We start from the raw sequence: 15066 nt of genomic DNA, 5'->3' as shown, positions 1-15066 counted from the left end.
GCTGCTGCTCCCCATCCTGCTTTTCCTTCCCCAGGGCTGAAGGCACTGTCAGCTCTCTGGACTGGGGAGGGGATGGGATGGCGGGGGGCGGGGGGGGGAGGGCTCGAGTCCTGGTCTCCCTCCTGTCCCCCCTCCATCAGTCATGTGCTAGTTTGAGGACGGGGCTCGGTTGCCCCACCTGTGCCATGGTGCTTTACAGGGCTCCATCCTGACGGGAGAGGCTGAGGTTCTGTTGCCTCCCTGCTCAGCCAGCCCAGCATTCTCAAAGTCTGGGTTGTTTTTCTGAGGGGCACAAGCCACCCTGGAGCCCCCTAACCCCCATGAGGAGCCATTTTAGCACGTCAGCTCATACCAGCTCGAGCTAGGTCCTCCTGGCTCAGCTCATTTCCTCTGTAGGCTATGAGGGGCTCTTCCAGTCCTCGCTCTGAGGGCTGGCTCCCAGCTGGCTCCTGCCTGCGGGACTCTGCAGGATGCACGGGTTGCCATCCTTCCATTCTTTTCTAGTATGTCCACCCAGTGTCACCTCCAGCCCTGGCCCTTCCCTCCCCACCCCGCAGCACCCCTCCCAGGATGTTGAAGGAGCCCCCATGCTGCACCCCAGTTGTGTATATGGTGGGCATATGCGGGTCATCTTGCATACACAGCATCCACTTCTACCCCCAAGAACAGTCCACAAATCCAATCTCAGCTCAGCTCAATGCAACACACATTTTCCTCGTCCCCCCACCCACCCCGGCAACAAAGGGGAGGAGCTCCAGAGTGAGGGTCTGCTAGGGACCCTCTTCCTCTAGGCCAGTGATAGTCCTTGGAGATGTGGCTCAAATCAAAAGTGTCAAAGGAAAAAACCCCTACGTGCCCTGTAGCTGCAACACCTACTTTACATGCCATTTGCATATGGTCTGTGGGCCAGATGAAGCCCTGCCTGCCAGAGCCCTTCAAAGCCTCCCTCCTTCATCACCTCTCTGGCTTAGTTTAGCATTAGCTCTTTCAAGTCTTTGCTACTCCCAGAGATCAAGGGGTGATCAGTTCTCCCTGCCATTCCCTTGCTCCCCCCATGCTTGGCTCCCACCATCCTCTGTGAGATGCTGCATCATCAAAGGACATTATTCATGGTGAACCTTTGCTGAAGCCCTGTTTCCCTGATGCCAGAGCTTGGGGGCAGGGACCTGTGGGTTGGGGAGGAAGAGAGAGTCTGCCTTAAATGGGACCCAGGAGGCTTTAGTCCTTACAGTCTAACACTACTCCTCTTGCACCCCCAGTTCCCTCCAGCCTGCCTAGCTTGGACTTCCTTCTCCAGATTGGTAGGGGGAGGAGAGGAGGTAGAAGATGGCTACATCCAGTTGGGATCAGCACTTGATCTTCTCAAAGGCATGAACCTGCCATGTCATTTCCATGTAGACAAGCTCCAGCTTCTTACCCTCTTCCCACCAAAAGGTCCCAGCGCTGGGTCCTGGCCCATGATTGGCCCAGACAGCCCTGTAATTAGCTGGGTAATGGGAAGCTTTAGATGAAGCCCCACCAGCCTCTCACATAATAAAGGAGCCTTGAGACCCAGCTGCTGCCCTCCCTCAGGGGTGAACGGGGGGCCATGTGCAGGCAGACTTCTCTCAGTATGGACCAAGTCCTAGAGTGGGTGGGGTGTTGAGAGTGTGGAGGGAAGAGACAAGCATTTCAGGACGCTAGCAGCACTTGAAAGGCTCTATGGAGGATCCACACTGTGGGCTGCAATACAAGAAGGAAGACTCAGGGTTCCTTTTTTGTTTTATAAATACATTTTTATTGATCACCTATTATATGCCAAACACTATAGAGCTAGGGATTCATGGTAAACAAAACAGACAAAAGTCCTTGCCCATGTGATGCTGACTTTCTGGTGGAGCATGGGGTAGACAGACTATAAGTAAAGCATTTAGCATGTTGGATGTAATAAGTGATGAAGAGAAGAAACAGAAGGGGGATATGGGCTATAGAAGGGTGGTCATTTTAAGTAGGGTGATTGGGGAAGGCACTGGTGAATGGGGAGTCTTTTTAGTAAGTACCCAATTGCTGCGGTTCTCTTCTCAACCCACAATGTAGTAGAGTGTAAGTCCCCAAATCTCCAGGTCTCTTAGAGAGGGGACTAACTCTTCCTCTGGGAGAGTTAACTGCTTCCTTACTGGTCAAAATTCATAGCATTGCAGTAAAATGAAAGGGAAGTTTGGAGTGAAAAAAGCCCAAAACTGAATTTGTGGCTCTTCTCCAGAAGCTATGTGTCATGGAGCACAAGACTGAATTTTTTTGTAAGATTTAAAAAAAAAATTTTTTTTCAATGTTTATTTGTTTCTGAGAGACAGAGAGAGACAGAGTGTGAGTGGGGGAGGAGCAGAGAGAAAAGGAGACACAGAATCCGAAGCAGGTTCCAGGCTCCGAGCCATCAGCACAGAGCCCTATGTGGGGCTCGAACCTACAAACCGTGAGATAATGACCCGAGCCAAGTCGGACGCTCAACTGACTGAGACACCCAGGTACCCCAAGATTTTTTAAAAATTTTAAGTAATCTCTACACTAGTAGAGACTCCCCTAGTGTGGGACTTGAACTTACAACCCCAAGATCAAGAGTTGCATGCTCTACCGAATGAGCCAGCCAGGTGCCCCAAGACTGAACGTTTTGAGCCTCAATTTCCTCACCTGAAAAATAGGAAATGCTAAGAGTGACACATGGCTCTGAAGCTGCTTTCACTTCCCCCTACGCCCCACCCCTTTCCCTTCAGCAGCATCTTCTCCTTCCATCCCCACTCTGAATCTGACTCTCCCCTGGGGTTCTACCTTAGGAATGAAGTGAGCACTATAAGCACCCTCAACAGAGTGGGCCATTGAAGGAGAGGCTTGAAATGTCTGGGGAGAAGATGCCTGGGCCACAGGGAGACAGACTAGAGTTGGGAAAACATGTAATTGTGAGAAAAAAAGAAGCAATTAAGAGATCAATGCTGGGCTGGGCTGGGCTGGGCTGGGCCTGGCCAGGCCAGGCCAGGCAAGGATTTGGGGGCAGTTCGGCCACAGTGTTCTCTTCCTCCTTTCCAACATTATAGCAGAAGGGATAGAAGTTAGAACTCTGAAAGAATGCAACTAAATCAGGCTGATTCAAGGGTCGAGAAGGAGTGGCATGGGGAGACGCATTCGCACTGAAGTGCTGGGGGGAGGCAGACACGGGAAGTTTCTGCACTCAGTAGCAGGGGAGAAGTACTGACCCTCACTTGGCCTGAGGACCAAGGTGATGGGTCAGCTGCAGCTGGGAGGAGGACAGAGGGAGAAATGAGAATGGGACTGGATGCCAGACTTACCTCCCAATGCTCAGGGGCCTGAACCTAGTTATCCTGGTGGTGTGGAAGGGCCAGAGAAGCACCTGCCCGATTTTTGTCTGGCCCGGCAGTTGAGTCTGAAGGTTTAAAGGGTGAGGAGCTGGTGAGTGAACAATGAGTAGAAAGAGACTCAAGGACCACACCTATTGAGCTAGATCCCGCATGGGAATTTTGGGACAAAGCATATACAACATCATTCTTTAGTGTGCCCAGCTCAGGGGCTGTTGGAAAGTGGGCTGCTGGATAACTCCAGCTGACTGCAGGGTTTGTGTGGTTGTGTGTGTGTGTGTGTGTGTGTGTGTGTGTGTGTGTCTGCAGCCTATATCCTCCTTTTTCTCCACCAGCCTCCCCCCTCCCCTCCAGCCACCCTGGGATTGGTGATTCACAGCCCCTCCTCCGGCTCCCCCAGACCCTCCCAGAGCCTTTATCAGGGAGCTGGGCCGGTGTTCCTGCCACATCCTCAGATCCCCTCCACTCCCTGCACGGAGGGAGGCAGCGGCACTACCAGCGTGTGGGGAGTGGGCACTGCTGCCGACCAGCTCCCTGATCCTGCTAGACCATCTGCCCTGGGCTCAAAGCTACTCCACAGGTAGGCACGAGTGGGAGAATGTCGGATGGACTGGAGTTGGCACCAAAGGACAGAGGCCAGAGTTAGGAGGGAATAAAGGAGCGGAGGGAATAAAGGTGGCAGCTTTTGATCTGGGAGCAGGGTAGTGGGAAGGTGAGCGGAAAGCACCGGTAGGGTTTAAAAACCAGTAATGTTTGGAGCCTGCGGGTTCAGACTGATCCTTCCAATACTAGAAAGTTTTTGCCTAAGTCTGGGTTACCTAGTGCTGGAAAATAGAATCCAGGATCCCTCCTCAAGCTATGAAGACAGACTGGTGCATGTCCCACGGATCTATCATCTTCCCTGGAAGACTAGCATCTGGCACTTTTGCAACATTGCTCATTGCCAGGTGCTCAGCCTGGGGAGATGTGTGGTGGGGGAGTGGGGAAATTGAACCCAAAGGATGGCCCTCCTGCTCAGAGATACTCTCCCCAGAACAGGGCTTGGGGGGTGGATTTGGGGGCTGGGGAAGCAGGATCAAGCCAAGCTGCCAGTTGCATAATGTCTCCTGCATTTGCACCCATGCCGCATCCTCCCTGCACCCCTGTCCTGTCCCTCTGCCCTCCTAGGCACCATGAGGAGTGCCCTGCTGTTCGCAGCCATTCTGGCCATTAGCCTGGCTCACGGTTTGGGGGCTGTCTGTGAGGACTCACAGGAGCAGGTGGTGCCCGGTGGGGGCCACAACAAGGTAAGGCGCCCCCTCTGGTTGTGCCCACTCTGGCAGAGTCCTAGGCAGCGTCATGAGAGCTGGTGCCATGCCTGTTCCACAGCTGTTGAGAGGAAGGTGGGGTGGGAGTTACCCGGGTTATCCATCAGAGGGTGGGTTTCTCTGACTCTGGCGGTCTCCCGTTCTCAGTGTCTCTAGGGATGCCTCTAAGTGTCTCTCTCCCTCTGCGTGTCTTTGATAGCCCTGTACCTAAAAAGTGCCCTAACAATACGTTGTTTGGTTGGTTGATCAGTGACTTAGGGATACTGTGAAGCGTAAGCTAGGGTGGTCCAGCTCAGTTGCTATCCTTCTACAGGGGGCAGATCCTTTCCACTCCTTGGATGGTATGAAATATACTCAGAATTTCTCTCCCAAATGGTCATTTATATGCTATTTTACCTATCAGTTACGTGTATTATTTTATTTTCAAAATTCAAATAAATTCCTATACGCTCTGCTCATCCACCCCCAGTAACCTCAGGTGTTCCTAAGCCCTAACCTCTTCTTTCCTTTTCCTCGCCCTGCTCTAGCCTCTGCTTAGTCAGGATAGGGGGTAAAATCTCCACGAAACAGACCAGGCCCCAATTTCCAAAGTTTCTCTAAGAAAAAGAACAGGAGTTGTCAGGGAAGGGGTACAGGGGGAGAGCAGGGAGGGAGTCTTTTCAAGGTTTTGAAATGGCAGCAATTACATTGGTACACATGCTTTTAAGATGATTATAGGTGGAACTCATTACAAATTCAGTGTGTGAAGTCTAACAGCCTCTCCAGCTCAGATCTGTTTAGCATCTCATTACAGGAGGTGGGCAGAATATTTGAACAATTTGGGAAAAGTGGCTGCCTAGGATGTCGTGCGCAGGGCAAAGAGAGAAATCAGTCTTCATCCATATGTGTCGCGGGGCACGCCAGGCTGGCAGCCTTGCAGGTGGCGGCCATTGCACCAGATCCAAAAGACCAGAAGCAGTTCAAAAATATAAAAAATACACAAGGAGTGCCAAAAATGGGCTTGACACTGTGCTCAGAGCCCACAGTTCCAGCTGGAGATGGTCAGAGTATCTGGCTATATTTCTTTAAAGCGAGCTTGCTTCAAGACCTTGGGCCAGGTGGTCAATGAAAGAGAGAGGTTGCCATCTCACCCCTTTTCCCTGAAGGTCTGTGAGGATGAGGGAAATTGGGGTGAGATGAGGGTAGGGTATATGTGTGCCCGGGTAACTGGTTGGTACATGCAGGGTGCATCTGTGTAAATGTGCTGTGTGTGTGCCTGGGAGCCTAAGGACACCTGGGCTCTGGAGAGAGAGGCACCGCTGAGATTCAAGGTGAGAATCTCCAAACATGATCATTGTCATTGTTTCTCTGCAGCTGCAACTAACTGGCTGTGTGGTGTGTGCCCACAACCATCCTGCTGTGCCCAGGCTGCTTAAAAAAAAAAAATCAGCAAGACAACGAAGAGCCCCTGGTCCAGAATGGGGTTCAGTTGTAGAGGATAGGAGGTGTCATTCTGAACACACTGTTTTCCAGGCAATCTAAATTCAGTGTAGAAAAGAGAGAGGGAGAGACAACCAGAGGCAGAAATCTATGGAGAAGAAAAGAGAATGAGGGGTGGTGGGAACCACAGGCAGAGAAACATCCACGAACGTACTGCAGAGTAGGGGAATTTCAGGATTGCAGATGCGCCCCTGTTGCCTACTGACACCCATCCCAAGGACTGAGTCCTGTCTGTGACTCAATCATGGAATACAGAGGATGCTTGCTCTGTCCGATGGGCCTTTCTTGGGAGTGGCAGAAATCATGGCTCACTCCCATAGTGGGGCAACCACATCCTTGGGCAAACTGGTTCCTGATGTGCCAAGGAGAACAGAACCAATGGTCCTTCTCACTGAGAGGTGGCAGGAGATGGGAGAGAGCCCTAAGGGACAGTCTCCTTTGAGCTTGGGAGACAGTGACCAACTGTCCCAGGTTTCCCAGGACAAGCATAAGCCCCGAAAGCCCCACATCCCAGGGAAGCTCTTAGTTCTGGACAAACCAGGACACTTGGTCTGCCTACAGGGATGCCCACTGTGTTCTCTTTACCAGCGCTTCTCAAATCTTGCTGTGTATATGCGTTGCCTGGGAGCGTGGTTAAAACGCAGATTGTCTTAGTAGGTCGGGGTAGGACTGAGATTGAGATTAAGTATTTCTAATGAGCCCACAGCAGTGGTGCTGCTGTTCCGTGGACCACAGTTTGAGAGCCCACTTCTCTTCCAGTGTAAACCAAAGGAAATCCTGAAGGAAACAAAATGTCAGGTTTAGCTGTGATGGGCTCAAGAAGAGGTTGTTCTTTGTGGGGAGGGGTAAGAGGATTAGGTGTGAGCCTCAGCCCTCTTTGTTTCTGTCCCTTAGAAGGACTTGGACCTCTACCAGCTGCCTCCATCTTTGCTCCGGAAACTCTATGACAGCCGCTCAGTCTCTCTGGATGGATTGCTCAAAATGCTGAGCAAGGCTAGCGTGGGTAGGAAGCAGCCTTGGGGGAAGTGTGGTGGGGGGCAAGATTCTGACCATTAAATAGGCTTGGGAGGAGCCTTCAGGTGGGATGGAGACTGGAGATGGCTTGGTGAATAATTGAGGGTTGTGACCTGAATCCCCTCTGTCACTTTCCAGATTCTATTCCCCAGTTACACATTGTTCTTGCTTTCACAGATCCTAAGGAATCGCCACTTCCCCAGAAACGTGAGTAGCCTCTTGTCCCTCCCTGTCTCTGCTGACTGCTTGCTAGCTAGCGTTCCATGGGCGTGGGGCCCGGTGACCATTCTGGCTGGCCCCGTCTCAGCTGGCACAGACAATAAGCCAGCTGCAACTGTTCAGCCAGTCTTTCCTGGATGTGGGAGGTCACTGGGAACCAGGAGGAAGCAGGTGTGAGGAGTGTGGTGGACTTTCCCTTCATCAGCTGGTCATTGGGAACCAAGAGGATCTCTTGGTGGCTGTGAAGATTCTAAGCCAGGCACCTGTGGGGGCAGAGAATTCTTGAAGTGTGGAGGAGGGAGAGGTGGGCAGAGAGGGTGAGCTTAGGGGATAGCCTGTTCCCCTAACTTGGGGGACAAGCTGTGGCATGATAAAGAATCAAAGATCAGAAACCTGATTTCAGAAGTCTTGACACATCTCTCCCCCCTCACCCCACTCCCACCACCCATTATCACTGTTGGCAATGTTGGTCCTTTTTCTACAGGTGACATGCACGACTTCTTCGTGGGACTTATGGGCAAGAGGAACAGCCAGCCAGGTAGGAGTGTGTGGAGGTACAGTGGGAGGGTTTAGGGTACTACTGGCAAAGATATGGCAGAAGTCAAGTGCCTCATATTCGTCACCAGAGGGAAAGACAGGACTTTTCTTAGCTACAGTGAGGGTTCCTTGGCCCTTCTACCCAATCGGGTTGGATCCATGGTCCAGCTCTCCCTAGGAGCACAATGGGGAGACCTTTATAAGATAGTTCTGCTGCAGCTGGGAAGGAGTTGGGGGAATCTGTTTCCTCCCTATCTCCCAAACACAATGTGCTTCTTGTTCCCGACTCTGTCTTCCAACGCTGTCTTTCATGGCTAGCTAGCCCTTCGCTGTTGGGTCAGGGTGAAGGTCACATTCAAAAACATCTCTCCTAACAACACTGTTTACTTTATCCCAGACACTTCTATTGATGTAAACCAAGAGAATGTCCCCAGCTTTGGCACCCTCAAGTATCCCCCCAGTGTGGAATGAGGTAAGAATTGTTGGTTAGGAGAGGAAAGGGACTGTGGGAGCGGGGAGGGGGGAATGGGGTTACCACAAAGGCATTTCCTCTGATGCTACAGGCATTAATACTCATAAATCTGCCTTAAAATATACTGCCAGTGCCCAGCACACTGTTGGCCAAACACACCATCACTTAGAGGTGCATATTGGTCTGTAAGAACATGCACACTCACACGCACACACGTGCTCACTCACACACACCCTTCTTTCTTTCTTCTTCCCCTGTATCATGGACCCTGGCTGACTCATGAGCACGCATTAGTGGTGGGGAATGGGGAGAGAGGGGCTTCTCCTGTGGCTTCTCTGATGGGCAACTTCTGTTGTTTGGACTCCATTCTCTTATTATCTACGTACAAGATGAAGAGACCATCATCTGAAAATTACAGGCACAATAATTACAATTATTACAATTCGTACGTAAAGTGTTCTGCCTCTTAGGTGGGCTAAAACCTTTCAGATCATTCAGAATCTCCAGTGACTGGGTCCAGCGTGTAGTTCTTCACAAGAGTGCTTTAGGAAGAAATGCAAGGAACTCTGAAATTTAACAGGGTGTAACTAGCTTGGTTGCTTTGTGTAGCAAAATGGATAAGAGCATAGCCTGAGTTTGAATCCTGGATCTGCAGCTCACTGGCTTGTCCCCTTGGCCAAGTTATATAACCCTTCTGTGCCTCAGTTTCCTCATCTGAAAAGTGGGAGGGATATTATTTTGCAGGGTTGTACTTTTGAGGATTGAGCGTAGATAGTCTTCAGAACAGTACCTGGCACACAGTGCATAGTGCTGTGTGTTGGCTGTGTTAGGATTACTGCCATCTGGGAGGCATGGGTAATGTCCCAGTGTCCCCCCTGCCTGGCTCTGGTCTGTCTGCCTAGAGCTGGCTCGGCTGGACCCTGGGCTTGAGTGGGCTGACAGATCTCTCCCTTAGTGTTCGAGTATGAGAGTCTCCCAGGGAAGCGTCTAGTCAAAACACAGAAACTACCGTGTCAACCCCATCTTCCCCCACACGGCAATAGCGGCCCAACTGATGGGTTTCTTTGCATTCTGAAGAAAGACGGTGTGGGGGGAGGAAAAGAGACGCATCGGGAAGCCTCTGTGAGCACAGAGAGACTCCTGTCCCTGTCCCTGTATCCCTGTTACCCGCAGTCACCGGTCTCAGGGGAGAGCAGAGGAGCAAGAGCTCTCGATGGCTCTCGATGAAACTGCCTGTGCATGGCTCCCTGGGCCCGGATACTAGGTCTAGTCCCCCATTCAGTGTTGGGTGAGAGGGCACAAAGAGCCGTAATAACCGTAACTCGCTGATTACATGGTACTTACCGTATCATTTTGCTCTCATTAGACGGTTATTTCAGTCCTGCCGACCGCCAGATAATTATACGGGCAGCTATATCTGGATGACATAGTCTCCCCCAGCGTTATGCATTGGCCATAAAGATAATTACAGTGCAATTTTGCCATAGTATTTTATACAAATGGTGGAAACAAGTGCATTGTGGAAATCTACTTTTAATGCTCGCTGGTGAATCTAGGCTCTTTCAGAGGGGCCAGTCTCATAATTACAGGCTTCATAATGTCACCACTGATGGAGCATTCTCAACCTGTTAGGTGCCAGGAAGAATAGCACATAAAGTCCCCAGAGGCTGGCATTTAAAGGAGATTAGATGAGATAGATCAACACAGATCATTGTGTCATCTGATTTCATTCATGTGAAACTGCTAACAAAGGAAGTGATCCCTGGGCCTCTTCTTCCTCTGGGAGGTTTCTGGAAAGAGGAGGAGGGACTGGGGGACCCTGGGGAAGCATCAGCACCCAGGCACGTTGAATGGGGCTATAGTTTGCCTGACTCATGGGATGCTGAGCACAGGAGCCTGCTTAAGATTCTCTCTCTCTCCCTTTGCCCCTCTCCGTCTCTTAAAAAAAAAAATAATAATAAGTAGCATGGTAAACTTGCAGCTGGGAAGGAACAAGCTCCTGCGGCTAGAAGAGTTCAGTCCTCCAGTTCAAAGGCTACAGGGAGAGCTGAGGGCTGAGACTTCTGTTCTCTTTTCCTCCCTTACATACCCCACTGCTTCCCCGACAAGTGGTCGGTGGGAGTTTTACAGGATAGAAGATGTGATTTCATTTTTGCTCCTCAGCACTCCACTTCTGGACTCGTGGGCTGCATCATGAAGACACGTGCCCCCCACCTCCCAACCTCCAGCTGCACGTGCTCTATTTCCCTTTCTTCGCCCCCCAGCCCCCCCACCTCGTAACACTCCTGTGCTTTGACTCCTTCCCCATCCCTCTACCTCACCGTGATGGAGAAACTGCAGAGTGAGCACCCTCAATCCTAGTGGGCATTGACCCTAGATCCCCTTGGATAATGTAAGTGTCCTACATTTAAAACTATGACATCTCTTTCCATTCCTCAACAATAAAAGATTTTCACATATGACCTAGAGTGATGTATTTATTTGGCTGGTGGGTGAGTTTTTCTCTTCCTTGACTCTTCGAGCTATGTAATATACACATACATGTATGCACACATGCATATATCATATATAAATGGAAGCATCTTTATTTGGCACACATATCAATTTTCCCAACAGTGCCTTCAGCAGTGCTTCATACAATTAGTATGGAAGATTTATTTAGTAATTAAAAAATAAATGAAGGGCGCCTGGGTGGCTCAGTTGGTTGAGCGTCTGACTTCGGCTCAGGTCATGATCTCGCGGTTCGTGAATTCCAGCCCTGCATCCGGCTCACTGCTGTCAGCACAGAGCCTGCTTTGGATCCTCTGCTCCCTTTCTCTCTCTGCCTCTCCCCTGCTCATGTTCTCTCTCTCTCTCTCAAAAATAAATAAACATTTAAGAAATAGTAAATGAATGAATTTGGAAGATGGTTTCTAGTGGTCAAAGACTTTCACAGACTAGCTTCAGATAAAGGAAAAATATATTCTCAATGGCTTGTCTGTATTTCTAGGATGAGCCTAGGAGACATCAGTCCCTGCATCTGACTCTACTTAGAGAAGGAGAGGGAGGTCAAGGCTGTGCAAGGACCCAGCCACAGAGGAGGATGCATCTATTGAATTGTACCATTTTTCTGTCTCCAAATGTCGAGCATGGATCCTGTAACGGTGACCTATACACATCGTTTACAGTGGAGCCAGTGGTGGACAAGCAAACAATGGGGTGTGGATGGGGAAGTTACTACAGAGGTCAAGAAAGAAGGGAGCAGGTATCTTCAGTGTCAGCTGGCCATTTCAGTTATTATAAAGGGAAAACATTTGTCTCAGACTCCTCTACAATGCAACTGACACCAGCCCCTGTAGCACTGGTCTAGCAGTCCACAGAATATATAAGCCCAGGGATCCCAAGGAGGTATTCTGTACCCTAAGGGAACAGTCTGGGAGATCCTCAGGCTCCGTATTTTAGCCCAGTGCAGGGCCTGGCAGTACCCCCTGAACTACCCTGCTACAACATCAACGCTCCATTCTCCCAAGGCAGTGTAGAGACAGGGCTACGGAGCCAGAGGTCGCTTCCTACAGTTCCTTCACCCCAGTGAAAGTTCTCTCTTCCCAGAACCTTAATGGGGCAACTTTGGACCCACAGCTGAATGGTGGGGATGGGGGAGGAGAGAAAGCTCAACTCAGCATCCCTTAGGTCAGGTTTATTGCTACAGATCAAAGAATGTTCTTACCCCAGAGCCTCAAGCCTTTCTTCAGTGACTCATCATGTTGGCTTTTCAAAATGATCTATCTAGGTTTTAAAGTGGGGTAACTTTTGCAGAGTCTGGGGAATTTATTTAGGTCATGAAAGCTTCAAGAGTTGTTTCTGTTCAGACTTGGGAGATGGGCGTGTGTGCTGAGATGATACAGTGCTTTGCCAAGTAGGAGCATAAATGCAGAAAGGTTGCTCTCTGGTGGGGCTGACAAAAATTGCAGTCCTTGGGATTCCAGGAAAAAGGAAGCCAAATTTTAAGTCAGATTCCTGTTTTTGTACTTGGAGAACGTGTGAAAGAATACTGGCCCTCCGCTTCCTGTTGTGAAGAGGTTGGTGCCTAAGGAGACCTGGCCAATAAGACCTTGACCGGATTTGTGGCTTCTCCACTTAGCTGTGTGTGTGTGTGTGTGTGTGTGTGTGTGTGACTGGGATTGCATGGTGATTCTTACTTTAAAAAGATTTCAGTCTTTAAGTTTCTGGACTAATTCCAACGTGTGTGGAGGTGTGGTTTCGCCACACTAACAAGCAATGCTCTGACACTGTCTACCCAAAGATAATATCAGATTCCACAGGTTAAGAGTTCAGTCCACTGAGACTGCCCATTGCTTGGGATGCCCTCTCATGTCCAGGTTGTTACCTGTGTTCTGACCTACAGGCTCTGGTAATGAAATAAAAAATATATATATTTCTTATTATAAATCACAATATCACAACTATAAACAGTATAAACTTTAATCTACACCTTTAGGGTGGTTTCTTAGCTCGTGAAGTACATTTACCAGGGTCAACACTCCCCCGGAGATAGTTAAGGCATTTGGTTAGGAAGCTTGAAGAGGTCCCAGACTTTTGCAGCCTAACGTCTCAGAGTCATGCTGGAGGTGTGGAGTCTATCAGTTTGTGTGAGGGTCCACTTTAGGGGCACACCCGGTCACCTCGTCCAACTGTGGGGGTTGGCCTGCCACTGGAACGTGTATCAGCTTCCAAGTGACCCTTTCGTGAGAGAGCTAAGTGGGATTGTCTGCCCCCCAAACTACAAGAGGGTCCTATGACCGTTTTTGTATCTCCTTGCTAATACATATTACATGATTGGCGTCATTTGGTAGAACACTTGATTTTGGTATAATCTAACACCAGTTAGTGAGGTTGTGGAACGAGGGACACCCAATCTCCCAAATGCATCAAGATAACTGATGGTTACTGAATAGCCAAACTGTCTTAGATCACTTGGCAACTTCCAGCGCATCCTCCTCTTCCCATTCACCCATGGAGGAATTACTGAACTCTACCGTGCGCCTGCTCGGGGGGGGGGGGGGGGGGTTGTGCCTGGCCGCTCTCTATCATCTGGCAGTGGACAGAATGTGCTGGGAGAGAGGCTGAAAGAGAAGGGTCCTAGAGCCTGAGGGGTTCCTATGTATTGAGGGGAGAGGATGGGATGCCCATGACTGCTAATGTCTTCGGTGGTAATGGTGGTGGAGGGGAGGTGGCAGGGAGGGCAGGGAGTTTTGGTTTGATGACAATTTTTGGGCAGGAGCATCTGAGGAGAGGATTTGGAGGGTAGATGCAGTGCTAAGGGAAACGAGTGGATAGAAGCAGCACAACTGAACTCTAGAAACAGTTGAAGATATAATGGGAGAAAAATAATTTTCCCTCAACCCTTCCAAGTTCTTGGCTGAGACCACCCTATAATAAAAGACTGATTAACAGGAGAAAAACAAACAGAAGTTGAGTAGCCTCAACAGTATACCTCCTGTATACATGAGAGATGTCCAGGAAAACAGAATCACTCCCTAAAATGGCCAAGCCGTCACCTTAAATACCATCTCTAGCTAAAGACAAAAGAATATACTGGGGTAGAGAGCCAGTTATGGAGGGTTTTCAGGTCAAGCATGGTAAATAAGGGTATGGTTGTTAGGCAGATTTAAGTCTTGCCTTCTCCATTGATAAGAGTTTCTGGAGATTTAGTCATTTTCTCTTCCTCGTACAGAGAGGGAGACACCCTTACAAATGGAGATTTCCCTTATAAATGTAATTTCTATTCTGCTTTCAGAGCTTCTCCTGTGTCTGCTGTTTCTTAAAAATAAGCAATCTAAAATAATCCTTATGCCAAAAAGGCATATTTGGGGTGGCAAATTCTGCTCGCCTTCAGGGAGGACAGACTGCAGGAAACAGGCTTGGGCTCCCAAGGTGGAGTGGGATCCTGTAAATTCCGTCCTTTGGCCCCTAGGTGGGAGGAGGGGCATCCTCGAATTTTCAGAAGAGCGTGTACCAGGGGCCCAGCCCTCAAGTTCATTCAGTCAAGCAGGCTTTATTAAGCACCAATCATAAGGACCAGGAAGTATGTGGTAAGCACTGCGTTGAGTAGTTCTCGAGACAGATCCCTGACTTCAGGAAGCTCTCAGCCTAGCTAGCTCACAGCCTAATGGAGACTATAAATTAATCAAATAATCTTACTTTCCCCCTCTTTTTTGCAAAACCACAGTAGTGGAAGTTTTGAGAAGCTTCTGGGACTAGGAGACCTAGGTCAGGGTAGAGGATGAGTGTAGAGTCGGGATAGGGTTTTTCACTTATCCGGGTCCCAGGGCGAGGAGGGAATGGTCCTCCACCTGGTAGATCAGAACATTTCAGAAAAACCAGGATCAAGGGAGTTGGAAACTTCCCCGCAGCTGCTCGCGCCGCGGCCGGGCCCGCGGTCCCAGGGCCGCGCGGAGGCGGGAGGTGAGGCCTGGGCAGGGGGTCCCGCGGCGCGCGGGGGCCCGGCCGGCCGGCTGCTGGGGGCGGGCGGAGTCTTGGCGGCTCCGGCCCCGTCCACCTGGCGCCCGGCCCCGCCGTGGGGGGGCGCTGCCTCCTCCCGGGCGGCTGGGGGCGCTGCGACCAAGCGGCGGGGGGCGCTGCCTCCTCCGGGACGGCGGGGGGCGCTGCGGGCCGGGCGGCGGGGGCGGCCCGGGCCGGCGCGGCGAGCGGC

At 50.4% G+C, this 15066-nt stretch overlaps 1 protein-coding gene across 1 annotated transcript; it reads left to right on the top strand.

The window, feature by feature from the left end:
- The first annotated feature begins 3433 nt into the window (after window positions 1-3433).
- On the top strand, window positions 3434-10837 carry TAC3 (tachykinin precursor 3). The gene is made up of 7 exons (XM_049625751.1): window positions 3434-3927; window positions 4515-4633; window positions 7028-7136; window positions 7325-7354; window positions 7851-7904; window positions 8301-8375; window positions 10539-10837. Exons 2-6 carry the CDS (start codon window positions 4520-4522, stop codon window positions 8372-8374), a joined length of 381 nt encoding a protein of 126 aa, XP_049481708.1. The 5' UTR covers window positions 3434-3927; window positions 4515-4519; the 3' UTR covers window position 8375; window positions 10539-10837.
- Window positions 10838-15066: the final 4229 nt, after the last annotated feature.

Source organism: Panthera uncia, chromosome B4 (genome assembly GCF_023721935.1).
Source record: "Panthera uncia isolate 11264 chromosome B4, Puncia_PCG_1.0, whole genome shotgun sequence".
NCBI lineage: Eukaryota > Metazoa > Chordata > Mammalia > Carnivora > Felidae > Panthera > Panthera uncia.
This window is presented reverse-complemented; position numbering and strand designations above follow the sequence as displayed.

Coding starts and splice junctions, on each gene's coding strand:
- TAC3 (XM_049625751.1), top strand. CDS start 4,520: ATGAGGAGTGCCCTGCTGTTCGCAGCCATTCTGGCCATTAGCCTGGCT. Junction 7,137..7,324: donor GCTGAGCAAGGCTAGCGTGG/GTAGGAAGCAGC, acceptor TTGCTTTCACAG/ATCCTAAGGAATCGCCACTT. Junction 7,905..8,300: donor CAAGAGGAACAGCCAGCCAG/GTAGGAGTGTGT, acceptor ACTTTATCCCAG/ACACTTCTATTGATGTAAAC.